Here is a 27,786-nt window from a genome sequence, read left to right on the forward strand (position 1 = left end):
AAATGAAGTCCGAGCTTTGAATAATTTTTATTCATAATATCTGGCAACACTGCATTGCTGGCACTTAGACAGTAATCAAAAAAGCCTACAGATAGAAAACATCCTGATATTATCTGTCTGATATATTACCAACGCTATCAAAAACACTAGCATTTAACACTAGTACACAGATGGTATAATTTAACAATGCTCATTCCTTCAAAACAGAGAAAACATCTTTCACAAACATCTCTGTCTGTCTCTTTTAAAGTGTTTAGTATATATAATGAGTTGTATTTGTAGGAGTTATACCACAATTCTTAACCACACCGCAGACCTCACTAAATTTCAAACTCTGGTTACAGCCATGCTTCAAAGGGCCACAAAATGGCTTAAATTGTTTAAAATAAGACCAAACAAGCTTTAAAATAAACTAAAACCATTTTTAGATGTAAGCTGACATCATTTTTCTTATTTTAAATAATTCCCCAAAAACTGTCATTTTTATTTAAGAACCAGGACTTTCATTGGCTAGAAAAATCTAGATTTGTGAAAGAACTTTAAAAGTGTGATTTCTAGACATGGAAAAGTCATGAAATTTTTTTAAATGATTGGAAATTTTTCTAGTGGTGTCAAGCTCTAAAATATTTTAATTGGGTAGAAATTGTGATTTTTGAGTTAAAAAATATAAATTAAAACATTTAAAAACTGAAATTACAAATGTAAACGACACTGGTAATAGTGTAAACCCTGAAAAACACAGATTTCAGATAAACGCTGTTTTTTTGAACATTTTATTCATCTGTGAATCCAAAAAAAATAAAATGTATGGTGGTTTCCATGAAAATATTGGGCACAACATTGGGTTTACAACATTGATAATAATCATTGTGTTTAAGCTCCAAATTTCTCAAAATACACTAACAAACCTCTTTAGAACACTTTCACATTTCAATAGAAACCAAACAAGTGTGTAATCACAGCTAACCCTTTAAAGCCGAGGTGTCCCACCGGCGGGACGCCTCCTGTACAAAAAATTGATAATCAAACTGCTAAGCAACCCCTAATCGGAATAACAGAATTTCAAAAGGTATCATTTTAAAGCTTAGAACTTCAGCTTTTTAATAAATGTAATTATTTTGATCAGCTCTTAATGAGCGCTGAGTAGCCCCTCTAAATCAGATAGTACCACTGGCGGGATGCCCCCCTCCGTGAAAATACGAATGATCATATTTTTCAAACCACTGCCTTGATCAACAAAAAAAGGATAGCATTTAGAGTCTGAAAAAAAAAACTTAGTGTCTGACCTTTACAATGCATGTAGCCACTTCCATTTACTCCAAAGTAGTGCTGAGTTATTTGTTGATAAATGACAATTTTTTTTTTTTATAATTTACTAAATATGGTTTTTGTGCCATGTACTCTAATATGTCAAAAACATCACACTGCTCAGATAGCCATGTGTCATATGTCAACTGAAAGGTCTCATCGAGTAGAATAAAACAAGCATAATTGTTCAGGGCTTTAAATAAACATAAGTAAGTTTTTGTACAAGAAGTCACCCCTAAAACCCATATGAAAATAATATACTGATTTCACCATTTTGCTTGTAACTTCATAAAACATGCTCAGATCAGGCACCATTATTTAGAGCAGATTCTCCTAAATAAAAAAAGCCCAAAATCCATCATTTATATCTAAAGATATTCCTCATGAATTTATAACACACATAAAACTGCACATATAGCTTAGCAAAAAAATCTGAGGTAGCTGTCATGTGGCGATTTTGCTCGTAACTTTAAGAAACAAGCATTTATCATAGAATATGCCACATCATTATTGATAGAAAATTCTCCTGATTAAAAAGAGCCCAAACTCACCATAATCCATCACTTAGATCTAAAGATACCCCTCATAGAGCTATAACACATGAAAAAGAATTAGGACATGTAGCTTGGCAAAAAAACAGAGGCTGCAGTCCTGTGCCATTTTAGCAAAACATGCATAGATAACGCACACTCGCACAGCATTATTTACAGAAAACTTTCCCAATTCAAATTCTCTCAAATTTACCATAATCCGATCAGATCAAAAGATATTCCTCACATAGCTGTAATACATTAAACCAGACAGGCGCATGTGAGGCGCAGCGAAGAAAATCAACTCTATGCTTCACGTTGCGTTTTTATACGGAACTTCATGAAACATGCACAGATTGCACAACATTGTTTTCAGAAAATTCTCCCGATTAAAATAAACTCAAAGTCCGTAATCAGTCTATGAGATACTGCTCATAGAGCTATTAAAACATGAAACCCAGTGGGCACACTTGAGGCGCAACAGAATAAACAACTGTAGTTTCACTTTGCTCTTTTCTTCGTAACTTCAAGAAACATGTATAGATCATGGAAAATTGCATGTCAAACTCATCATAATTCGTTCATTAGATCTGAACATAATCCTTATGATGTTAGCACACACATAAAACCACAAAATGAAAAAATATATGTTGCATTTGCATTCACAGCTTCATGAAACATGTATAGAGCGTGGAAAATGGCATTATTTTCAAAAAATTCTCAAAAAATGTATCTTTTATATATCTTTTTAAAATAAGGTATCATCTTAAAGCTGAGAAATTTAGCTTTTGAATGCGTCCAACCATTTTGATCAACTCCTAACTAGTGCTGCCTAGTCCCTCTAAACTGGAACGTACCGCTGGCGGGCGCCCCCTAGCAAAGAAAATTTCTAATCATATTTTTCAAAATCACTGCCTTGATTAACACAAAATAGGTGTCACTTGAAAGCTTGGTGTCTGACCTTTACAATGCATGTGGCCACTTTAATTAGCTCTAAAGTAGCGCTGAGTTATTTGCGGATAAATAGAAAAAAAAAGGTTTCATAATTTATTAAATCGTTTTTGTGCCATGTACTCTAATATGTCAGAAACTTTATACAGCTCAGATAGTCATGTGTCATATGTCATTTGAAAGGTCTCACACAGCAGAATAAAATAAGTATAATTGTTTGGGACTTTGACTAAACTTGAGTGAGGCATTACCTCAAATTCAAAACAACAAATTCAAAACTGTCAAGGACTAAGAGGAAGGCTACCTTGGTTCCAAATGCTGTAACTTTTGATTACTTTACAATATCACCACAACATTGAAATCACATACAGCACACATGTTGGGGAATATCACCAAAACATAATTTTGCTCCTACCTTATTTCTTTCGTGAGATATTGAATGTCAAATAAGAATGATATGAGAAATTCCCCTTGACCACACAAATGTTTCTTACATTTTATCACCTACTTCTCAACATGTAAATATTCAAATGCAAAGATTTTTTTCCACCTAAAAATGTAGAAAGATTTCTATCAAACGATACCTACCTTTTTGACTCTCTTTGCTACGGTCTCATAGCTATGAGTCATTATTTTTATGTATGGCACTCAGAAAAAACGACACCTTCAGTGAGGCAAAAATGCTCTCAGGGTTTAAAGGGTTAAATAACAAATCAGTCACATTTGGCATTTAGACGGCATTAATTATCCACAGTGATCTCAAAAAATCTTAACATGAACTACAAATGGTTCAACAAATAAATAAGCTCACCACCTTGGGATCAGGAAAGAATCAAAATGTAAAGCAATGTTGATGTTATTAGATTGTTCTCTTAACAACTACATGAATCTCATGCTGTGCATCATTTCTCTTCTTTTCAATGATTCAGAATCATATACACTCTTGAGCATCGCATTCCTAAAATGATTTCTGGAGGGTCACATGACTTTGAAGGGTCATGTGACACTGAAGACTGGACTACTGATGCTGAAAATGATGCTGCTTGCTTAGCAAAAGAGATTTCTTTTAAAAGTATAGAAAAATCTTACTGACTCCAAACATTATACAGCCTTAGAGTCAAAAAGGTTGCTTTTTGACTCTAAGGCTGCTGTTTTAGGCTATCCTGCTCCTGACACCAAGGTAGACAGAATACATACATCCTTCCAGAAGTCATTGCAAAAATCAATATGTGTGTCTTATGTTTTTTTTATGCTTACAAGAATATTGGAACAAGATTTTTTTTCAAATTAGTTTCAGTTAGTCTCCTGTTTTCTAAGGCAGTTTTCTCTGAAGACCACAAGGCGGATAAAGCATATATAGGACTCACACTCAGGAAAGCGTCCAGGTCCCGTTCGTGTCCCAGAGATCTCCTGGCCATGACGGTCCACGCACCAGCATTGCCCAATGCCGGCGTGACATTGCATGGGGTCGTACTCACCCTGGGCATCACACGTCGGCACATAATGACTGGGCACAGGACGGGGACCACGAGGCCCAGAGCCCAGAACGCTCTCCCTATGCAGCTGGCAGCGAGTCCTCTCACGTTCTGCAAATATACAAATGCACACACAGTTACTCTATAAAGCCTACTACATAATATTTTATATGAAAGGTTCTAAATTATTAACATAATCAAAACTTTGCTGTTAAAACTGTTGCACACAATCTACTCTATGCCTTCTGTTGTCTGATTTATAGTTTAGAATAATTTTGATATTGCAAGTAATATTTCCAGATGAACACTTACTGAACTGAAGCATCTTAGCTTTACTTGATTATCCAAACATAGTTTTTGCTAGTGAATCACTTGAAATGAATGATCGAAGTCACGAGTTTCAATCAAACAGAGCAGTTCCAACATAAACAACTCAATTGATTTGGTTCATTTGTTCCTGTTTTCATGTCTTCAGCCATGTTTGCAAGACATTGTCAGAACTACTACTGGCTTAGCTCACTAGTTTTATGACATTAACTAAAATAAGCAAAAAAGGTATTACGTTTTTTTGAATTAAGTGAATTTTGCGTGAGATGATACGTGCTTATTGAAAAAATTAAACACTTATTTCATAGATACAGTGTCTTTTAATTAAAGCACTTTTCAATGACCTTGTCAGAAATATTGCTATTTTCAAGGGTTTTCCAAACCTTACATTTCAAAAAGTTAAATTCAAACACTTGAGCACCTTGTACGAACCCTGGATACTTAAACACACACATGCAAACTTTCTTTTTAGATATTTAAAAATATTTGTCTAAAGGTTCAATAACTCTTTCTGACTATGCATCAGGCTTTACAAGGTTAAAAAGCACATAAACCTTTCAGTAACGCAGTTATTATACATTTTGCAGAGCCAGACTTTTGACTTATCTGGTTTAGTTGCAATTTTTAACCGGTTAACATGAAAAGCGACTGACCCACACAGTATGTGTAAAGTATTTGCAACATCGACCAGCAGAGGCTCAATGCTAAAGTTAACCTGTCAAACCTTGACCCCTCGGCTTAAGCAGATTGTCAACAGATCCAGGATCAAACTTCATCTCTTTCTAAGAATTTCCAGTATTTCTACTGAAAATCAATCATTGCTATAGCTCTGGGTTTAAATCTGAAACAGATATGCTCATGTGAGCTGCTACGGTACATTACATCAGTTTAAAGCTCCGTCTGCTCGTCCCTGGAAAGCAAATCAGGTTACAACAACAAAACTCAGACCTCTGCACCACTAATCAATACCCATTACTCCCACAATCATGACAGCGCTCATAATCGACATGACAAACTAAAGACAAACATGTCTTAGCCAATAGAAGCCGCTCAAACTAGATTTTAAAGCATGAATAATTATTTCAGTCTGAACCAGAATATGAAGTCATGCTCCACAGATTCTGTTTCAAATTATAAAGGTAAATGTCAGAAAAAACTTTCTGTCCAGGTCATATTTTGCATAAAAATCTGACATATTAAACACAAACTTCAATGTATTTTATTGGAGTATTTTATTCATACTCTTCATTTAGAGAGTATTTTATATCCAATATACTCTTTAAATCAAATATATATAAATAATAATATAAATAATATATAATATAAATATATATATATATTTATGACAAGCTTGTTTTTGTTTTTTTTTGTCATCATTTTTTTCAAAATACTATTCAAAGTAGGGTAGACTAAATTTTAAATGTTTACATTTAAAAATACTTTGAAGTTGAATAATTATTAGTATATATATACACTAGTATATAAAATAAACAAAGCCTTGGTGGTGTATATATATACCACCAAGGCTTTGTTTATTTTATCAAAGCATATTAAAAACAGTGATTTTGGTAAATACTATTATTTATAATAACTGTTTTCTGTTTTTTTTCCAAATTGAATAATTTTTTAAAATTTAATTTATTCCTGTTATGCAGAGCTGAATTTTCTAAAGGATCGTGTGACATTGAAGACTGGAGTAATGATGCTGAAAATCCAGCTTTGATTACATCAATCCATTACATTTTACAATATACTCACAGAGAAAAGAGTTATTTTAAATTGCAATAATATTGCACAATATTGGTGATTTTACAGTATTTTTGATCAAATAAATGCAGACTTGGTAAAAGTATTTTTTCAAAAACATTAAATATCTTAATTATTCCAAACTTTTGTCCAGCATTGTATTTTTTTGCTATAAGTTTATTTTGGCAGTTTTAAGGAGAACTCTACCACATATATGACCTTCAAGCTCAGAAACATGGACTGAAAGTCATAAAATTCAACAATATTGACCTCATGGGGTCCTTAAACTCTGAGAAACCAAAGCAACTGGTCAGTTCCCAGCAGACATGCAGCTGTCGAGCTGATCTTCATGCCGTCAGGGCTAAGCCGTGACATAACTAAGGGGTCAAGAGGTCAGGTCATGTTGTAATATTTAAAGAGCTGAGGGTCGTCCGTCATTAGAACGACTGATATGGTTTGTGGCATGAGCTTTAGTTAAAAAGGGCTCCTAAACAAATTCCTAATGAGCTGTTGTCTACTTTAAACTTTGCTTTGTAATACAGGAGTGTTGTTCAAGGCTTGATGCTTGTGCAAAGATTCACAGAAATTCTCCAAACCACATTGTCCAAAAACCTATTGAAATTCTTCAAATATGTCAGAAATGGCTTTAGTCATATTTAACACAACAATGAATAAACCAACAAGGCTGTTTGTCAAGGCTATTGGTCTGAGTAAATGAGAAGAATGAGCACAGTTACAAAACCAGTCTACCTGTAGAGCAGTGGAAACCGTCGCCATAGTAACCAGCGATGCACTGACAGGTGAAAGATCCAGGTGTGTTATAGCAGACGGCATTTTCATGACACTGATTCACCTGACACTCGTCTATGTCTGAAAGAGCAAAAAAGCAGCAAACAAACAAAATAAATGTAATTAAATTAAAAATGTTTTGGAAAGAATTATGCCACAAATAGAAAAGGTCATAGCGGCAAACACTCGTTCAAAAATCCTAAGCTGCATAGATCCAAAAATACAATAATATAAAGATGAAAGAGATCCCCACTCATCTAGTTTCAGCCTAAAAGGCTTCTTTCATTTATTGCTCAGAGGTCACAAAAATATGTGCAAAAAAGTGTAAAACATGCAAAAGTGCTGAATGTTTTCAGGTATTAAACCTTCATCAGTGCCATCTGCACTTTTTGCACTTTTTTTGCAAATATTTTTGTGACCTCTGAGAAATAAATGAAAGAAATTAAAGCTAGAGGAAAGAATTATGCTAAATGTTTTAAAAATAAAAAAAGAAAATTAAATATTTAAGATTCCACTTATATATGTCTGTGTCTTGCAAAACAATACATGTAAAATGCTTTATTTTATTTTCTACAGTTGCTTCTGAATTTATTATATCATTCGCAGTTCTTCATAGGATGGAAAGAAAGAAAAGAAATGAATAAGAAATTTAATTTTCCTAAGAGAAATGACAATTAAGCACAGTTTAATTAATTTAATACATAAATCTAAAAGATACTTTTAAAAATAAAATAAATTATTATAAATACAATAATTGAACAATGCATTATTTAATTGTAATAAATGTATGTTTAAATATTAAACAAATGTATTGCATTTTATTAATGAATACATTTAAATAATAATTAAAATTAAATGTTAATTAATTAAAATATGTAAATAAAGCAAGTGCAATAAAGCTGAAAAATGAATGAGTTGTGCAGGAGTGACTGGAATCAGAAATGAAAGCTGACCACAGCTGTGTGTCTGTTTCTCTGCTAATAATCAGCCTGAGGTCAAATCCATCAAAATCACGTCAAGTCATTTATAACCGATGTAAAGTGCTCAGCCACATATTTCTCTGACAGCTAATGAAGATTAGTAAAATCTTGCATTTACAGTAGTAGTTTGTAATGGCCAATAAACATAAGCAATTTAATAATAACAAATATTCGACAAAATTGCTGTATTCAAATGACATTCAAATTTAAATATTTTTATTAAAAATATTAAAAAGCAAAAAAATCCATTGACTAGACTGTTGAATATACACTAGCCAGAATAAATGCTTCTATTGATCAATCAATCATGTAAATTTATTAGCCTATAATGACCAAATATCTGCTGATAACCGACCTGGTGGATATTAAAATGCTGTGTATCTTCTAATAAATTGTATGAATGAAAGCATGTCTGTATAGAGAGGTAGTGACCCACCTTGACAGTTGCGTCCATCTCCCATGAATCCCGGCAGGCAGGTGCAGATGTATGACGATCCTCCGGTGTAGCTGCAGCGAGCGCGCTCAATGTCACAGTCATGGGTGCCAGTGCGACACGGGTCAACGGGACGGTAGACCTCTACAACACAGGACAATTACATGAAACCATTACAATTATAATCAAACTGGTGCAGATGCATTTGATTTGAAACAAGATTCGGAATATCCCCGCAGGAATGATACATCACAAAAGAGATCTCAATCTCAATTCTCACAGAAATTAGATCAAACTGAGAGCAAATTGAGACATTTGATGAAGCCTTGTGCTTCTTTGATGTTCTGGAGAAAAAAGATCCCTTTAATCTCACATGAATCTCCTTTATACTTTACTGTGCGATTTTGAGATCCATCTTTTCACACTGAGGACAACTGAGGGACTCATATGCAACTATTACAGAAGGTTCAAACACTCACTGATGCTTCAGAAGGAAAAACGATGCATTAAGAGCCGGGGTGAAAACTTTTGGAATTTAGATTTAAGATCAAAAACAAAATCTGGAAAACATCTTCTGTAGCTTATAAAGGGCAGTACTAAATGTAAAAATATATGATATTTAGGCAAAATAAGAAAAATGCACACATTTGCATTACGTTCAAAAGTTTTCACCCCCCCGGCTCTTAATGCATGGTTTTTGTTAGACCTGAAGGATTTTTTTTTTTTTTTTTTTTGTGAAGAACAGTGGGCAGTTTAACAGTTTTACAGGAGGACAAACAAGGGACTCATGAACAACTATCACTAAACAAAAACACAGCTGTGGATCCTTCAGGTAACAACACAGTATAAAGAATCAAGTGTATGTAAACTTTTAAACAGGGTCATTTTTATAAATTCAGCTATTATTTTCTCTTGTGGACTATATGTAAACGTCTTTTATGTGAAATATCATATTCAGGTCAGTACAAAATAAAAAAAATAACATGCATTTTGTATGATCTCTCTTATTTTGGTAAATAATTAACATTTTGCATACATTATGGACATGTCAATTTCTACATTTTTCCTGTGAAAATCTAGTCTCACAGTTTCTTTAAATTACGTTAAATACAAAGTGGAAATCTGAAATTAAGAAAGAAAGCAAGCAAGAAAGATAGAAAGAAAAGACAATAAATTAAGTTAAATTTTGCTTAAAGAAAATTCATTTTAAGTCTATAATTTTTTTTTAAATGACAATTAAGCATGGTTACATTTTTAATAAATAAATTTAATTTATTAAATTTAAAAACCAAATATCTAATAAAGTTAAATAATAAATAAATGTATTATATTTAAATGTTAAATAAGATTAAATGTTAATTAAATGTAAACTAAAATGCATAAAAGCTACAGGCTGAAATAATGAGAAATAATGAGCCTCAGATAAGCCACATCCTCTATAGGGAATTTCTCCTGGTATCTTTTTTCTCAGAATCCTCAGAAGCAAGACACTTTAATGTAAATCGCTGCTTTCTTTCAATTTAATCTCAATGTCTTGGAAAAACCTTAAAGAGATCTCACTGGTGATTTGTCTTTCCTATGGAAGACCAGACTAAACAAAGGATGTGATGTCAAGTTCAACATTTTTTCCATGAAAATCATCGAAATTCTTTAGATTATGTTTAGTATATTACACTGTCAGAGTGAACGAACAAACAAACGAATGAACAAACGAAAGAAAGACTTGTGACTAAATCACTTATTTTGTATTTCAGGATGAATCTCAAGACAATACCTCAAAATAAACAAAAATTACTAAGAAATTAAATTTAGCTTTAAGAAAAGTCACTATAGGACCATTAAGAATTTTTGCACTTAAAAGACAATTAAGCACAGTTAAATATTAAATTAAAAAAAAAATACATGTATTAAAATTACATTATACATTTACTAAATATTAATATTATAATTAATATAATAATCAATACTATTATAATTAATATTAAAATAATTACTATTATAATACTAAATATTATCAAAATATTTACAAAGAGGTATTAAATGTAAATGCAATGTCTTCCATAGGGAATTTCTCCTAGGATCATTTTTATTATTAGAAACAACAGATTTTGTGCCAAATCTCCATTTGCTTTCCATTTAGTCCAAGATCATAAAGTGCTTTTTCTTTCTTACAAAAAACCAGACTAAACAAGGGACAAGTCTTATGGTTTCTTTAGATTACATTTAGTACTTGACTTTAGTGTTGTTTTAATGATGTGGGCATTTTATGATGCAAATCGGCTGCATTTAATTTTATAATGTAAATAGCAGGAGGATTTTGTCAACAAATAATGCTGATAAACACAAAAAGACATAAACACGCAGTGACTCATGAGACACTGACGTACCAACACACGTCTGTCCGTCGCTGGCGAACTGGAATCCGTCCTGACACTCGCAACGAAACGTTCCCGGCTGGTTATTGCAGACGGAGTTCGGGCCGCAGATCTGAGGGGTTTCCCTGCATTCATCGATGTCTGATGAGAAAAGAGAAGCAGACGTATCCTGAGGATTTCCACAAGCGTTTTCAGACAAAGACGAACTGCTTTTAATGCTACGGTAAACAAAAAGACTTCCTCAGCCACATTCCTATCAATTACTAACGATGATACCTTTGATTCTCTTAAATTACATCTAAGATAACATCTGTCCCATTTTTGTGTAATTTCCTTTAGGCATCAAGGGATGGGTCACATCCTTAGAGGTCTGGGAGAATGTTCAGGCAATTCTGACGTCTGATTTAAAGATTGCTTTGGAAACAACCCCCTTTGGAAAGAAGAGCTGTAGTTTCATAGATAAAAAAAATATTTCCCTTCAGTAGGAAACAGATTAGTGGCCGTTTCAAGAAGGAAATGAAATAGGAAATGCTTTTAATTGAAATGATGGACTAAGGATTGTTTCAATTATGCAAAATCGTCAATGGTACCATAGCAAGCACGTCCGTCTCCAGTAAAGCCCGCGGCACACTCGCATGTGAACTGGTTTCCTTGTCCAGGTCTGCAAACGGCGTTAGTATCGCAGCCGTGTCTGCCAGTGAAACAGGGGTTTTCTTCAGATTGTCCACCTGCGGATGTGGTATAAGAATCAATTATTACTTACCCAGATGATGAAAATACATTAAAACAAAATTACTGATAACATTTAAACTACGGAAGCACGGAAGACTTTATATCTCAAAATTCAGTGTTTTTTCGTCACAGTTCTGTCTTTTTTACAATTTTGACTTCATATCTCACAATTCTAACTTTATATCTCAAAATGTTTTATATCTTTAAAATTATTCTGACTTTTTACAATTCTGACTTTATTTTTTTTTTTACAATTCGGACTTTATATCTCAAAATTTTGAATTTTTCTCGCAATTCTGACTTGATTATTTTTTTTTTGCAACTCTGACTTCATATCTTGCAATTCTATTCTGACTTAATATCTAAAAATTGTGACTTTTTCCTCGCAATTCTGACTTTTGTACAAATATGACTTGATAAGACAATTCCTACTTTTTTTTTATTCTGACTTTATATCTTAAAATTTTGACTTTTTACTCACAATTCTGACTTTATAACTCACAATTCTAATTTTATATCTCAACTTTAACTTTTTCTCGCAATTCTGACTTTTTTTTATGTTTTTGCAATTCTGACTTCATATCTTGCAATTCTATTCTGACTTAATATCTAAAAATGTTGACTTTTTCCTCGCAATTCTGACTTTTTTGTACAAATATGACTTAATTACAATTCCTACTATTTTGTTTTTTTACAATTCTTTGTAAAAAAAACTATATATCTTACAATTTTATATCTTACAATTTTGGCTTTTTTTTTTTAATTCTGACTTTATATCTCGCAATTCTGACTTTTTTTGTACAATTCTGAATTTATAACATTAAATTATGACTTTATATCTCACAATTATGGCTTTTTTTTCAATTCTGTCTTCATATCTCAAAATTTAGGCTTTTTTTAACAATTCTGATTTTGTATCTTAAATTTTTTTTTTTTTTTTACTTTTTTCCCCTCACAATTCTGACATTTTCCTGCAATTCTGACTTTAATTTTGACATTTTCTTGCAATTTTGACTTTATGTCTTGCACAATTCTGACTTTTTATCAAAAATATGAATTTATATCTTGCAATTGCAAGAAAAAAAGTCAGAACTTTGAAACACAATTATCTTTTTTCCTCCCTCCTTGGTGGTAGAAATTGCTGAACTCTAACATAGATGTTTGCCATTGTTTTCAGATCATCAACATTTCTTTCCCAGTGCAGAAAGAGCATGGTTGCCTGACTGCGAAGAGTAATCAAAACTCTGGGCAGAAAAGCTCTGACTGGGGGATTTACACTGTGTAAACAACTGACAACCACAAACATGAAAGCACATGGAGGCTTGTTTAAAATGCAATGCTCTCACCATTGACGTCTCCAATCTTGTTACTCATGGCATAACGCAAGAGACGTTCGCTCCTATCGTACATGACGAACACCTGGTCGACGCTAAGGATCTGTGTGGGCGGCACGGCTCTGATGGTTTCATCGTACTGGCAGCCCTGAAATGTGATGGTCTCTCTGAATTTGTAGCTTCTGCTCTGGGTCGAATGGCTCTCTAGACTGATCACATACTCCCGTGTGGATGAAGAAGTGATCACTGACAAGAGAAACACATGAGTCAACAGGTTTCATAATAGGATTTAAACACAAAAGCATGATACATTTCTAAAGGAGAAATTATGCATCATGCATACTCACTGCATACTTTTGCATGTTTTATTATACAAATTCATGTTTTATAATGCATCCTCATGCATGTTTTATCATGCATACCCATACATATTTTAACATCCATACTCATGCATGTTTTATCACACACATGCATACTTATGCATGTTTTATAATTCACTCATACATACTCATTCATGTTTAATCAAACATACACATACATATGCATGTTTTATATTGCATACTCATACACACTCATGCATGTTTTATGATGAATACTGATACATACTCATGCATGTTTTTAATGCATACTCATGTATGTTTTAGAATGCATACTTATACATACTCATGCATAATCATACATACTCATGCATGTTTTATCATGGATACACATACATACTCACGCATGTTTTAGAATGCATACTAATGCATGTTTTATGATAAATACGTATATATACACATGCACGTTTTTAATGCATACTCATGCATGTTTTATCATACACATACATACTCATGCATGTTTTATCATACACATACATACTCATGCATGTTTTATAATTCATACTCATGATGTTTATAATGCATTCTCATACATACTCATGCATGTTTTATGAATACTCACACTTACTTATGCATGTTTTATCATACATACTCATACATGTTTATATAATGCATAATCATGCATGTTTTATGATAAACACTCATACATACACATGCATGTTTTTAATGCATACTCATACATATTTTATCATGCTCATACATATTTTATCATCCATACTCATGCATGTTTTATAATTCATACTCATGCATGTTTATAATGCATACTCATACATACACATACATGTTTTTAATGCATACTCATGCATGTTTTATCATACATGCTCATACATGTTTTATAATGCATCCTCATGCATGTTTTATGATAAATACTCGTACATATTTTATCATCCATACTCATGCATGTTTTATAATTCATACTCATACATACTCATGCACGCTTTATAATACATACTCATACATACTCATTCATGTTTTATAATGCATACTCATACATACCCATGCATGTTTTTTCATACATACTCATCCCCGTTTTGTCATGCATATTGATTTATCATGCCTTCTCATGCAGTCGTGACAGTTTTACTAACAGTTGGTGCTGTACTGGTAGATCTCTGTGTAGGGTTCAATCTGAACTGTGGCTCCATGAGGAACCTCAGGAATCTTTCCTTCAAGTCTGGTGTCAACCATCAGGTGGTCGTGCTCATCAATGCCTTTGAACTCCTGAGAGATGGTCAACCGTTCCCCGCCTGGCTGGAAGGTCACGTCAGCCTGACGTTTGAACTCTCCGCCTGACAGACGTGAAAAAGGGAGTGTGAGGCTGGATTTCCATCAAACATACTGTATCACAGCACAGCACACAACTCAAACTGATGCGTCAAAGCAGAGCCATAAAAACAATGGTTTATAATGGTTTAAAGTGCAAAGTCAGATGGTTCTTATTGAAGAAATTGCTGAGAATCTCACCAATGATGCTGAAGCCGTTCTTGAAGCCCGGCTGCTGAAGTGCAAACGCCCAGCCGATGATTCCTCCGACGGACGACAGCGGCTGAAGAGAGAAGCCGACGATCTCTGGGATGGCGCTGATGGCCACATACGCTCTGCCGTCATTTACCACCACATATGAGTGGAGATCATTACTGGCAAAATCAACGGGCACCGGCGAGTTTCCCACGAACACCCTGCCGCTCACTTTACCATTCATCCTCTGAGGAATACCTGTGAAAGATCATTCAGACATTATTATGACTGTAGCTTTCAACATTTCTATAAAAGAAAAAAAACTAATAACAACCGAAGTCCATTATAGAGGCATTACCATCAGGTACACACTGAATCCCATTGCCGTAGTATCCAGGTTTACACTGGCAGCAGCGTCCGCCCTGAAAATTTCTACATTCGCCAAATTTGGAGCATTTCTGTCCGCCACAATCACCAGAGTTATACGTAAATACTGTGTGCAAAGAACAAGACAAAAACAAAAAAGAGATCATTTCGGCTCAAGAAAAGTACATAGCTGTTGATTATTCAAGTAAATAAACCATTCATGCTGACCGTCAACCTCGATGTTGTCTTCATTTTCGATTTCCACCACCGCCGGTCGTTCAGGTCTGAACTGAACCGTGTGCACCTGGATGGGTGGAGGATGTTCTGGTTGATGGTAAACTCCATCCAGGTTCTCCTGCTGGACGACAGGATACACCGGGTATTGATGGGTCTGGCTTCCTGTGTTCCTACGTTGGTCGGAATCCAAAGGTAAATCTGGGACTTCTCCAGGAGCAATGTCTGTGAAGTGAGGAAACGTTCCTATTTCATACACCCACACGCCACGCTTTCCGGAGTTAGTCTGCCTGGAAAAGACATTGAACAGCATTATGGGAAAACATGGTCAAAGTACACTGACACTGTTAAACAGTGGACATGTCACTGAAACATTATTAGCTCACCTAAGAATAACAATCCAGTCATCATTTGCTTAGTCTTATGTTGCTCCAGTGAAATATAAATAGAGAAATTTTCACATATTGTATATCTTTTTCTTTAAAATTCAATGACTGCATCTGTCAAGCTCTAAAAATTACACAAATATAATCTAAATATAATAGTACTATAAGATAAAAGTAGCCCAAACTGCAAAAATTATTTTACTTAGCATTTTGATTTGTTTTGCCTTCCATCATAAATTTCCAAAAATTCTTTAATCAAGGTTTAAGAACATTTACTTCAGAAAGAAGTTTTCTGTTTTCTGAAAAATGTAACAAAATGAACTTTTTATACATGAAAACAAACAAAAAAATTGTTCATGGATAATAAAAATATATATTTTTAAAATTAATTTTATTTGTTGACCCGACGGACATATTTGTTCTTGTTTTAAGTGTGAATTCAATATATTTTTAAAATTAATATTTATTTTTTATTTTAATTAATTTAGCACTTAAATTTAAAATGAAATTAAAAATAACATTTTTAATAATATTAATAATCATTTTGTATTTTGATTAAAGAACATTTAGACATTTGTACTGACAAGACAAAAATACAGAAGAAACAAAAAGATTTTAATAACATACAATAATAAAATATTTTAGCTTAAAGCGGTTAAAAATTATATGCTTGACTATTTGGTATAAACATTCCTAAATCAATAAAACATTAAGTCAAGATAAGTTCAATTATTAAGCAAAAATACTTACTATATTGCAATTAGTTTGTTTGCTAAAAAAATAATTTTCCATTTATGATTCCATTTATGAGCAAAAACAGTATCTGTCAGTTGGGTCAGAAAAATAAACGTGTCAGAAAACAATACTTTATATCTTAAGTATTTTGCTTCTCAAGTAAATGCATCTTGGTTTAAGAACGTTTATATGTTTGTAACGCAAAGCAAGACAAAAATACAGATTTAGAAAATTATTTTTTGCACTTCACATGACTCAAGTCGAATGAAATTCTCCTCTATTGCAGCTCTCAAATCTCATTTTACATAAAGCCATTGTATGCGCTATACTTTGATTAGTTTAGGGAGCATTATGGTGTTTTTTGATCCATTTTGGAGTTTGGGACAAGCTTATGACATAATTTTATAGAAAAGACATGCATACCTCTGCTTTTCAGTTTCACTGGAGAAAGAAAAAGATTTGGGTTTGGAGCATCATTAGGGTGAGTAAATGATGACAGTATTTACATTTAGTTTAATGCCAAACTTACTCGGCTAAGTTCTTGACAGACACCTCGGTGTCGTCTGTGATGCGATAGTATGGTCCTTGTTTTTTATAAAGCACTAAGTAGGCCTCCAGTCTTTTACTGAAGCCGCTGTGCATCGTGTTGCTGCTGCCGGTGCTCTGGAACTGCATCGCCTCTCTCGGGTACAGAAGAATCGCATAGGACATCGTCTCCACTGAAGCAATGACCAGCTGAAACGTATTTCGCTGTAAGGATAAAGAACATGATTTATTAACTCTTTATGTGCATTTTATCCAATCAGTTACATCCATCGCTTTTATAATTCACACATACAGCAATATGCAATGACAAAGCCATCAGTACTTAAAGTCAGGTTAAAGTATTAGAATTATTAAAACTAAAACTGAAATAAATATTATTAAAAACTTTTCAGACATATAAATAGCGGTGATCTGATTGAAAAAACTAACATAAATATTACTAAAAAAAATACAACTAATAAAAAAAGGGAAAAAAAAAATACTAAAAACAAAAAATTAAATAAATAAAAATGCAATCTAGTGCAAATTATTATATGAAATATACTAAAATTAAAATATTATTTTAAATATACTAATATTATACTGGATTTTTTCCTCACTTGTTGTAACTCTTTTTATTATGTTATGTTATACTATATTATATACTATATTATATTATATTATATTATATGTTATATATTTAAAAGTAGTAAAAATAAGTTTCCAGTGACAAATATCTAAATATATTTAAAATAAAACCTATGAAGTCTATTTTAAGTTAAATATAAATAGATATATTAAAAAAAACTTATAAAAATGAAAAAAACAACAACAAATTAACTAAAACTTTAAAATTAAAATTAAAACATTACATACAAAACTACAAACTAAACTTATATTATACATAACTTATATTAATAATACATATTTAAATATGCTTTATTTAGACAAGTGTATAAATATATACACAACTAATACAACTAATAAAAATGGCAACATAATTACTAAAAATGTAACTAAAATAAAAAAAAATAATAAAATTAAATGCAAACTAGCTAAGATTATAATATTAAATATACTAAAAGTAAAAAATTATATTAAATATTCAATATTCAAATATATTATATTATATTATCATATACTTGTTTAAACAAAGCATATGTAAAGCATAATTGCATAAGATTTTAAGGATTTAAAATCTTTTTTTACTTAAATGATTTTGCACTGGCAAATCTTTTTAATTTCTTTTAACTATAAAACAGTTAAAAACAAATGAAATAAATCTCTTTAGTTTCATTAATATACTATTATCATTTTTAAATTTTAGCTAAAGTGTTAGTTCATCTGTTTTTTTTTCTATATATATATATATATATATATATATATATATACTAAAAACGTCAAAAGAACAAAAACTAAAACTGTTACTAAAGTAAAATAAAAACAGAATATAAAAAAGTAATTGAAAACATTAATACAAATTGTAATAGTATATTAACTACACAAATAAAAAAAAAAAATTCCACTTGTGTTAAATAAATTTTAATCTATATAAAGCCTTAAAATCTTATGCAATTAGGCTTTGATAATGCTGTAAACAAGTTAAACATGTTTTTAGAATTTTCTGTGTTTTATCTGGAAAATAAAGCAAAAATACTTATGAAATATGATTTTTGTAGCGCAGGTGAGTTTGATACATGCATTGATAAAAGTGATATGATGCATTTTTCTTAGGGCCAGAACATATGCGTTTTGCCAATTACCAATAATGCAAGGTGACTAGCAATAAAAAAGACCAACAATACATCAATGAAAATTACATGCTAAAATGGCTGTATGTGTGAACGGCCTACAAATAAACTGAACCTCACTCTTCCGGTGGGTTCCAGTCCATCTCCTCTGCTCTCAGATTGATGAGCCGCCACATCTACCCATGTGACCACCACAGCGTGGAAGGGATTCACCACGTCATCCTCAGGAAAGGCTCTGTTGATGTGATCAGCCGCCAGTTGTAAAAGGGCCGGACTGGAGTCCTGGCGGAAGAACACCTTTCCTACACCATCGCTGGTGTCCAGGTCGCCCTGCAGAGCAGCAATCATACCAAAACTGGCCGGCATATTGCCCAGATACTCTGTTTCTTCTGTTGGCTTCTGCAGGGCAACAAAGCCATTGGTGTTGATCTAAATGTGACAGACAGAAATAGATACTGACAATGGGAATCAATAGCCAAAACAAAAATACTACAACTAAATCTAAAGCACCCCTGCACATGACTTGAATGTTGTAAGAGAAAGAATGAATGCTGAAACATAATATAATGGAAATCTGTCAGCTGCACTGTCTTTGCTGATTGTAGACAACAACAAAAATACAGTGTGATCAGTGTTGTCTGGTTCACAAACAAAAGACTCACAGAAATCATTTGGGACCTGTTGTTAGGTTACACAGTTAATAAAGCAATTAATTAACTACTTAAAATATTATGGTACTGTACAAAATGTGTCTAAAATATAGTATTGTTTTTGTTTAGTATATACAGACAACTATCTAGGCAGGAGATCACTTAAAAATCAAGGAAACAGATTCAAGAAGTGGAATCATAATCTGCAATATTTATAAATTCCTGAATCTACATGACCTCTATAGCTGACAGCATCTGTCTAGATAGAATATGGAAATAAAAGATGGCAATTATGTATATTAAAATAAAACCGATGGATAAAAAATAAAATAAAATAAAATAATAAAATAAAATAAAATAAAGCCTTCAGAAGTCATTTATTTTCTGTGAGAGCCAGATTTGATTGAAAACTAAATGAAAATGAGAATTGTTACCTTGCCAGCTGACTAAAATATTGACTAAAACTTCAAATATTGAAAATATTTAATTATACAAAGTAACACTGGGCATTTAAACTTGTTTTAACTCTTTATTGTTATAACTCTACAAAAAAAAAGATATAAACTAAAATAAAAAATGAAATTAAATTAAATTAAATTATAAAATAAAATAAAGCCATCAGAATTCATTTATTTTCTGTGAGAGTAAAATCTGACCAAAAATATAAATAAAAATGAGAAATGTTGTCTTGCCAACTTACTAAATTAAAACAACTAAAAATAAATAAATAAATAAATAAAAAAATCTAATATTGAAAATATTTAAATATACAAAGTAACAATAACACTGGAAATTTCCACTTGTTTTAACTATTTTATATTACAAATAAAAAAGATATAAACTAAACTAAACTAAAATTAACTATAAAATAAAATAAAATAAAACCCACCAGAAGTCATTCTTTTCTGTTCAAATCTGATTGAAAAAATAAATGAAAAAAAGAAATGTTGCCTCGCCAACTACTGAAATAAAACAACTAAAAACAAACAAACAAAACTTTAAAATATTGAAAATATTTAATTATACAAAGTAAAAATTACACTTTACATTTCAACTTGTTTTAATTCTTTATTCTTCAAATAAAAAAAAAGATATAAGCTAAACTAATCTATAAAATAAAATAAATAAATAAAATATTATTTTAATGAGAATCAGATTTGATTGAAAAACTAAACAAAAATAATAAATGTTGCCTTGGCATCTTAATAAAATAAAATAAAATACCTAAATTGAAATAAATAAAAAAATATAATTATACAGACATATAAATAGACGTTAAAAAAAAATATATAAAAAATAAAAAAACCCTAATAAAAATGGCAAAAACACAACACCAAAACTTTTTTGTTTTGTTTTTATATTTTAAATAAAAAATAAATTAAATTAAACAAACAAATTCAATTAAACAAAAAATAAATGGACATTCATGTACGTAGAAAAAAAGCTACATTAGTTTCCTATCTTACTAAATAAATACTCTTGAAATGTGCACTGAGCTAAGTTGGTGTTTGTGGTGATTTAGGGAATAAAGTCCATTGCCAAACATCCACATACTGTGTGTACACACAAGTGTAAAATCAGAGAAACTGATTTACTTAAATCTTAAAACCAAAAACAATCCTGATCAAAACTCTGAACTTGCAATGCAATACAAACGTCAACAAAACATACATTTTCAGCTGACGACTGTAACTTTTGTATCCATGTAGTGTCCTAGAAAGACTCTCCCTACAGCAGAATGAGCAATAGCGACAGTCTATTCAGCATAGCCAAAATAAAATCAAAAATAAATCAAAGGCCCAATCTTGTGACCTTGGTCTTATAATTGAACATATTCACAGATCCTGTATTATGGCTGAAGCGTATCGTTTCAGTGCTACAACGCCACCCAAGAGAATTGCAAAAAATAATTACTGTTTTCAAAGAGGTTTCCGGGTGGCTCATCCTGGTATTGTTCACCTATTGTTTCATAAATACTGTGTACGTCAATATATGCTCACGTACTGTACGTTGCTTTGGATAAAGTGCCTGCTAAATGCACAAATATAAACAAGGATTTACACATATCCATGCACATAGAGAGCAATAAACCTACATATAGTTCAATTACAGCCATCTTCGTACATTAAAACATGCACCATAACAGACTAGAACAGCTACAAGTTGGAATGCAAAAATAGGACAGTTTAGTAAAGAATGAATGAGGAAATGTTTAATAAGGAATGTCATGCACATTTTGATCGTTTGTAGAATGACTGTTCAACACTTCACTAAAACAGATGTGCATGCTGAAACTGTATTCCAGATGTTGTCCAAATGCTACAACACATGCACTCTGTGTTCTGCTGGAGAGCCTACAAATCCTGATGAAGGAAAGTTTCCGTCTTTTTTTGGGACGTTGTCATTCATTGAATCTGCTCTCAAATGCTGAAGCTTTTTCAGCTTTACAAAACAACAACAAAACATCATGTTATGCATAGATACAGCCTTGAATTCTGCTAAGAAATTCATGGTAAGAACCACAACAACTCAAAAAAGAAATTGGCAAAGGAGACCTGTGGGAAAGGAAGCATTCAAGGGATTGTAATTATGAATGTTTTTGTTAGTCGAGTCCTCTGAGAAAATCCTGCATACAGATGTAAAAGTCATGCAAAGACATTTTCCTGTTGTGTTTGGGTCTGACCAGTGTTTGTTTTTTAAATGTTTACTTCTTGAAATATGGCAACTTCCTATTTGTTTTTTTTTTTTGTCAGTTTTGACACATAGATGTGTTTTGGAAAGGCTTTACAGAAAATATGACGTTTTCAGATTGACCCAGAGCGGTTTCCGTGTGATTTGCCAAAAATCACCACTTTAAAAAACATTAAAGAATCAGGCCAAAAATGGCATAGGAACTACAAAGAGCAATAAATACTACTAGCACTTGGTACAAATAATGCCCTTTTTTTTTGCATGTCAATTTGACCAACGCAAAAACAGTACCCAGATTTCAAAACAGGAGGGTTAAATCATCTAAAAGGTCCAGGATCTGATTCACCCAATCAATACGCACTTATGCAGGAATGTGTCTGGAGTATTTCGCTACAGGAGTTGCTCAAAGTTGTTTTCATGAAAACAAAACTGACACTATTTACTTTTGTGATAAACCTGCTGCTCTAATTGTTAATGATTCATCAGTGCAATCAATCAGTCACTCAGTTCTCAATGAATATAATCAAATCCCATCCTACATTTCTTTTCACACTGAATATATTGTAAACAGAAATGAAATGGATTAACATATCTAAAACAATGTTTTGTATAAAGTGCATATAGTGTATTCAATCATTCTGCTATCTAACTGGCTCATTATGAGTTTATCTGATAATAAAACAACTGTCTGAAGTAGTCAAATATGAAATAACAATGCTGTTTCAAAACATCTTCAAACGATCCGTTACTCAATTAGCACTGGATCACAGCATTTCTATTTTAGGAGGGTACAGTATAATGAGCTTTTTTGTCTGTGTTGTCTGTTTGACTGCCAAATTTGCTGCTGTAGTTAATGCACTGTCAAGTCAATCAGGTAAAAAATAAAAAATAAAATAAATAAATAAAATAAAATAAAATAAAATATAATAATATAAATATAATATATATATAATAAAATAAAATTAAATAAATAAACATGCAAAGCATTTACATTATGCATGTTCTATTTCTGATTATTTTAGAAAACTCCCTGAACTACAACAGCTGACAGAGACGGATTTAGTTTTAAAAATGTTGGCATTAAGCAGGTGTTGGGAATTTCAGCTGTGAATCCTATTTTAGCTCATCCGGTTTCAGAATTTCATCCTAAAGACACAAACGTGTGTATACGTGTGTATTTATGCAATAAAATAAAACCATCTAACAAAAATATGTTCTAAGAACATTTTGCTAATGTTTTTATTAAGTTATAAAAATGTTATTTTAAACATCATTCACTTAAAACGTCCAGTTTTTAAAAGATTTTCTTGGTTATGTTCACATTAGAAAAAAAAATTTAATGTTCAATTTGATCATTTTGAAACATTATAAGAATGTTCATTTTGAATGTTCTGAAACAAGAAAAACAAGTAAAAAAATTAAAAAAGAGACTATTTTCCAACTAAAATGTTTCAGTAAAACTATCCATGAATGACGTATAAAGTGTGGTTATCTCTCTATAACGTTATTAAAGACAGATTAACATAAGGCTACAGAAAGAACATATGTTCATAACTTTGAAGGAACATTGCCAGAATGTTTTTGGACAGTAAGATTTTTAATGTTTTTTTAAAGAAGTCTCTACTGCTCACAGTACAGCAACCACAACAAACTTTAGAAATATTTTTACTATTTAAAATAACTATTTTCCATTTAAATATATTTTAAAACGTAATTTATTCCTGTGATTTCAAAGCTGAATTTTTAGCATCATTACTCCATTCACATGATCCTTCAGAAATCATTCTAATATTCTGACTTGCTGCTCAAAAACATTTATTATTATCATTATTATTATTATTATTATTGTTAAATACAGCTGAGTAGAATTTTTTTTCAGGTTTCTTTAATAAATACAAAGTTCAAAAGAACAGCATTTATCTGATATAGAAATCTTTTGTAACATTATAAATGTCTTTATCATCACTTTTGATCAATTTAAAGCATTCTTGCTAAATAAAAGTATTAATTCCTATAATTTCTTCTTTTTTACTGGTAGTGTACTTCATAAATACTACTACTAATGTATTAAAATATATATGCAGCACTGAGGTTTGCATTACTGAACTGACCTAATAAAACTTCTTACAATATTACAAAAAAAAAAATTATATATATATATATATATATATTTTTTTTTTTTTTTTTTTTCCACCATCGCACCACTATTCTGAACATGGTACCATGGTAAATTGCCATTGGAGTGTACAACAAATACCACAGTGCAATAAAATAGCATAGTGCAATAAACTTATATCAAAGTGTGTTGTAACGTTACTAAAGTCGTCATATTATTACGCAAGCGAATGTATCGCAGTATTGTCTATCATTGAGGGTTGAAACACTCACGTAAATCTTGTTGAACTGTCCGTCGTAAAATGTGACGGGTTTGTCCAGCGTGAACTCCTGAGTCTCGTCATTGCCTTCATGAAGAGACTGGTCGCCTGCGTTTCTCCCGAATGGAAAAAGTTCTTGTCGTGTTATCCCGCTGACACACACTGACAATCCTAATAACAAGATCCACACTGGCCATCTCTGCCCCTGCCGACCCATTTCCAGTCCCGAACCGAACCTGAAGCTTCCTGAGACCGACTGACTGATGTTTGGAGGAGGCGCGTGTCCGATTTAACCAGCAGCCTAGTAGCTCCTCCCATCCATCAGTAATACTAATAAACCTTATTCATAGTTTACTATACTCAGTGTTGGGAAGGTTACTTTGGAAATGTAATAGGTTACAGATTACAAGTTACTTGATTTAAAATGTAATAAGTAGTGTAACTTTTAAATTACTTTATTAAAGTAATGTAACTTGTTACTTTTAATTACTTTTTGATTACTTTTCTAAATTTCTAATGTTTTTAACTGTTAATCATTTTGAAACATTTAAACCAGGCAGAGTTAACCTTACAGTAGCACCAAACACTGATTACTGTCAGACTTAAGTTTATAATAAGTAAGGGATAATATACATCTTTATTTTGCGATAACAACTGGCTGAATGTACATTATCTCACTTATTACACAGCTGCTTGATAGATTATTTAGATGTTTCGTGTTAAAATTATTAGATACGAAACACTGATCTGAGTTGAAATATTTGAACGCAAAGCTTCCATGAAGAAATCAGTTGCTAGCAAACGGCAGGTTCAAACTAGACATTTTAGGGATACAGTGCAGTCCTACCAGTTTTCTTACACAACATTTCACCACATAAATAATTAAGTAGTACTAGTTTGTTAGTTATCTTAAAATTTATTACAGTGTACAAGAACAAAAAATGGCAGCAGCTGCGTTTGTATGAAACAATACAGCAAGTCCACAATGCCAGGATGACAGAATTAAGAAATTGTACAGATAATATTGAATTAAGCTTTAATATTTTATTAGCTAACCAAACGCAAAGCTTCCGCCAAGAAAAATTATCAAGCATATAGCACTGATTTAAGTTGCCCTGAATGAGTCTGAACTGTGTAATAATTTAATTTAAAGCACAGCCACCACAAATTCAGACTTTTCTATTTGTTTATTTATTTTTGGGGTCTTTTCATGCCTTTTATTGTGATAGGACAGTAGAGAGATGACAGGAAAGAGCTGGGAGGAGAGAGGGGAGCGGGATCAGCAAAGGACCTCGAGATGGGGATCGAACTCGGGTCACCGTGAGCGTGGTTGCGCTATATGTCATAACAAGATCATAACATAAATAACATCATAACAAGAAATAGTTTAATAGCTATGATACTGGGTTTGAAATCAAATGGTTGCACAGTTATGACAGAAAACACTAGCATCTAACAATGCCTTGGAAAAAACATTCTTAAAAAATAAAGTTTATGCATAAACCCAAATAGGAAATAAAACAGTTATTGAATAAGCATGTGTCCTATTGTGTGTCCTAAACTCCTGAAACATTGGTGTCTCATTTTAGAGCAGTCAATGCAATTTATGAAACAACTGAATCTGTAAGTGGGGGTGGGTGTGTGAAAAAATTCAGATGTAATCCCCTTTGTAATCACTGGCATTTTTCAAAAGTAACTGTAATTTAATTACATATTTTTTCTCAGTAACTGTAACTAATTACAATTACATTTATTTTGTAATTAAATTACGTAATTCCGTTACATGTAACTAGTTACTCCCCAACACTGACTATACTGGACTCCGGATTTAGTTATGCACTATTTACTCTAGTGAACATTTATAAAGTTACATTTTAAAGTTTCGTTTTTTAGCGATTAATGTTTTTGCCTTATAAGGCAAAAATGCCCTGCATTATTAAACCAAATCTATAACTGCTGTCGCGAATAATGTGAAAATGAAAATGAGTGGCCATTGCACATTAAATTTAGATCTACTCATATTTCAGTGGATTTCTTTTTGCGCGTTTTTACAGCGTTGCGCATTATAACCAAGCACACACGATTCTGTTGAGCTTATGAACGCAGTGGCCAATCAGAAGCGCTCGGATGAGTCATCGCTGAAACTTCAGAGGTTTGCTTCATTAATTATAAAGTTTTTTTTGAGAGATAAATTCTTCAAAAATTCACATTGGTGCTGCTAAAAGGAAATCATACAGTTCTAGAAAGGAAGTAAATGACAATCTTATTTCTCATTCCATGATGTCACTAAAAATATAAAATACAATTTATTCGTGTTATCACCGGTGAATTTTCAGCATCATTACTCCAGTCTTCAGTGTCACATGATCCTTCAGAAATCTTTCTAATATGCTGATTTGCTGCTCAAGAAACATTATTATTATTAATATCAATATTTAAAACAGCTGTGTATATTTTTTCAAAATTCTTTGAATAGAAATATCCAAAGATCAGCATTTATTTAAAATAAAAAGCTTTTGTAAAATTATACACTACATTATTCAAAAGCTTAGACTCAGTATGTGTGTGTGTGTGTGTGTGTGTGTGTGTGTATATATATATATATATACAGTGGGTATGGAAAGTATTCATACCCCCTTAAATTTTTCACTCTTTGTTATATTGCAGCCATTTGCTAAAATCATTTAAGTTCATTTTTTTTTCCTCATTAATGTACACACAGCACCCCATATTGACAGAAAAACACAGAATTGTTGACATTTTTGCAGATTTATTAAAAAAGAAATATCACATGGTCCTAAGTATTCAGACCCTTTGCTCAGTATTTAGTAGAAGCACCCTTTTGATCTAATACAGCCATGAGTCTTTTTGGGAAAGATGCAACAAGTTTTTCACACCTGGATTTGGGGATCCTCTGCCATTCCTCCTTGCAGATCCTCTCCAGTTCTGTCAGGTTGGATGGTAAACGTTGGTGGACAGCCATTTTTAGGTCTCTCCAGAGATGCTCAATTGGGTTTAAGTCAGGGCTCTGGCTGGGCCATTCAAGAACAGTCACGGAGTTGTTGTGAAGCCACTCCTTCGTTATTTTACCTGTGTGCTTAGGCTCATTGTCTTGTTGGAAGGTAAACCTTCGGCCCAGTCTGAGGTCATGAGCACTCTGGAGAAGGTTTTCGTCCAGGATATCCCTGTATTTGGCCGCATTCATCTTTCCCCCGATTGCAACCAGTCGTCATGTCTGAATACTTAGGACCATGTGAT

At 32.2% G+C, this 27,786-nt stretch overlaps 1 protein-coding gene across 1 annotated transcript in view; it reads right to left on the reverse strand.

Moving 5' to 3' along the window:
• The window catches only part of nid1a (nidogen 1a), a 34,643-nt gene extending 9,840 nt beyond the window's left edge, over positions 1-24,803 (reverse strand). The window contains exons 1-13 of the mRNA XM_051125732.1: positions 24,542-24,803; positions 18,933-19,241; positions 17,066-17,286; positions 15,410-15,705; positions 15,174-15,308; positions 14,822-15,073; positions 14,446-14,646; positions 12,993-13,226; positions 11,505-11,642; positions 10,927-11,055; positions 8,543-8,683; positions 7,088-7,207; positions 4,157-4,375 (exon numbers count right to left, since the gene is read on the reverse strand). Coding sequence (XP_050981689.1) covers positions 4,157-4,375; positions 7,088-7,207; positions 8,543-8,683; positions 10,927-11,055; positions 11,505-11,642; positions 12,993-13,226; positions 14,446-14,646; positions 14,822-15,073; positions 15,174-15,308; positions 15,410-15,705; positions 17,066-17,286; positions 18,933-19,241; positions 24,542-24,745 — 2,599 coding nt within the window. The 5' untranslated portion in view covers positions 24,746-24,803. The remainder of the gene's footprint in view (positions 1-4,156; positions 4,376-7,087; positions 7,208-8,542; positions 8,684-10,926; positions 11,056-11,504; positions 11,643-12,992; positions 13,227-14,445; positions 14,647-14,821; positions 15,074-15,173; positions 15,309-15,409; positions 15,706-17,065; positions 17,287-18,932; positions 19,242-24,541) is intronic.
• Positions 24,804-27,786: the final 2,983 nt, after the last annotated feature.

The sequence above is a fragment of the Labeo rohita genome, chromosome 13 (assembly GCF_022985175.1).
Source record: "Labeo rohita strain BAU-BD-2019 chromosome 13, IGBB_LRoh.1.0, whole genome shotgun sequence".
Lineage (NCBI taxonomy): Eukaryota > Metazoa > Chordata > Actinopteri > Cypriniformes > Cyprinidae > Labeo > Labeo rohita.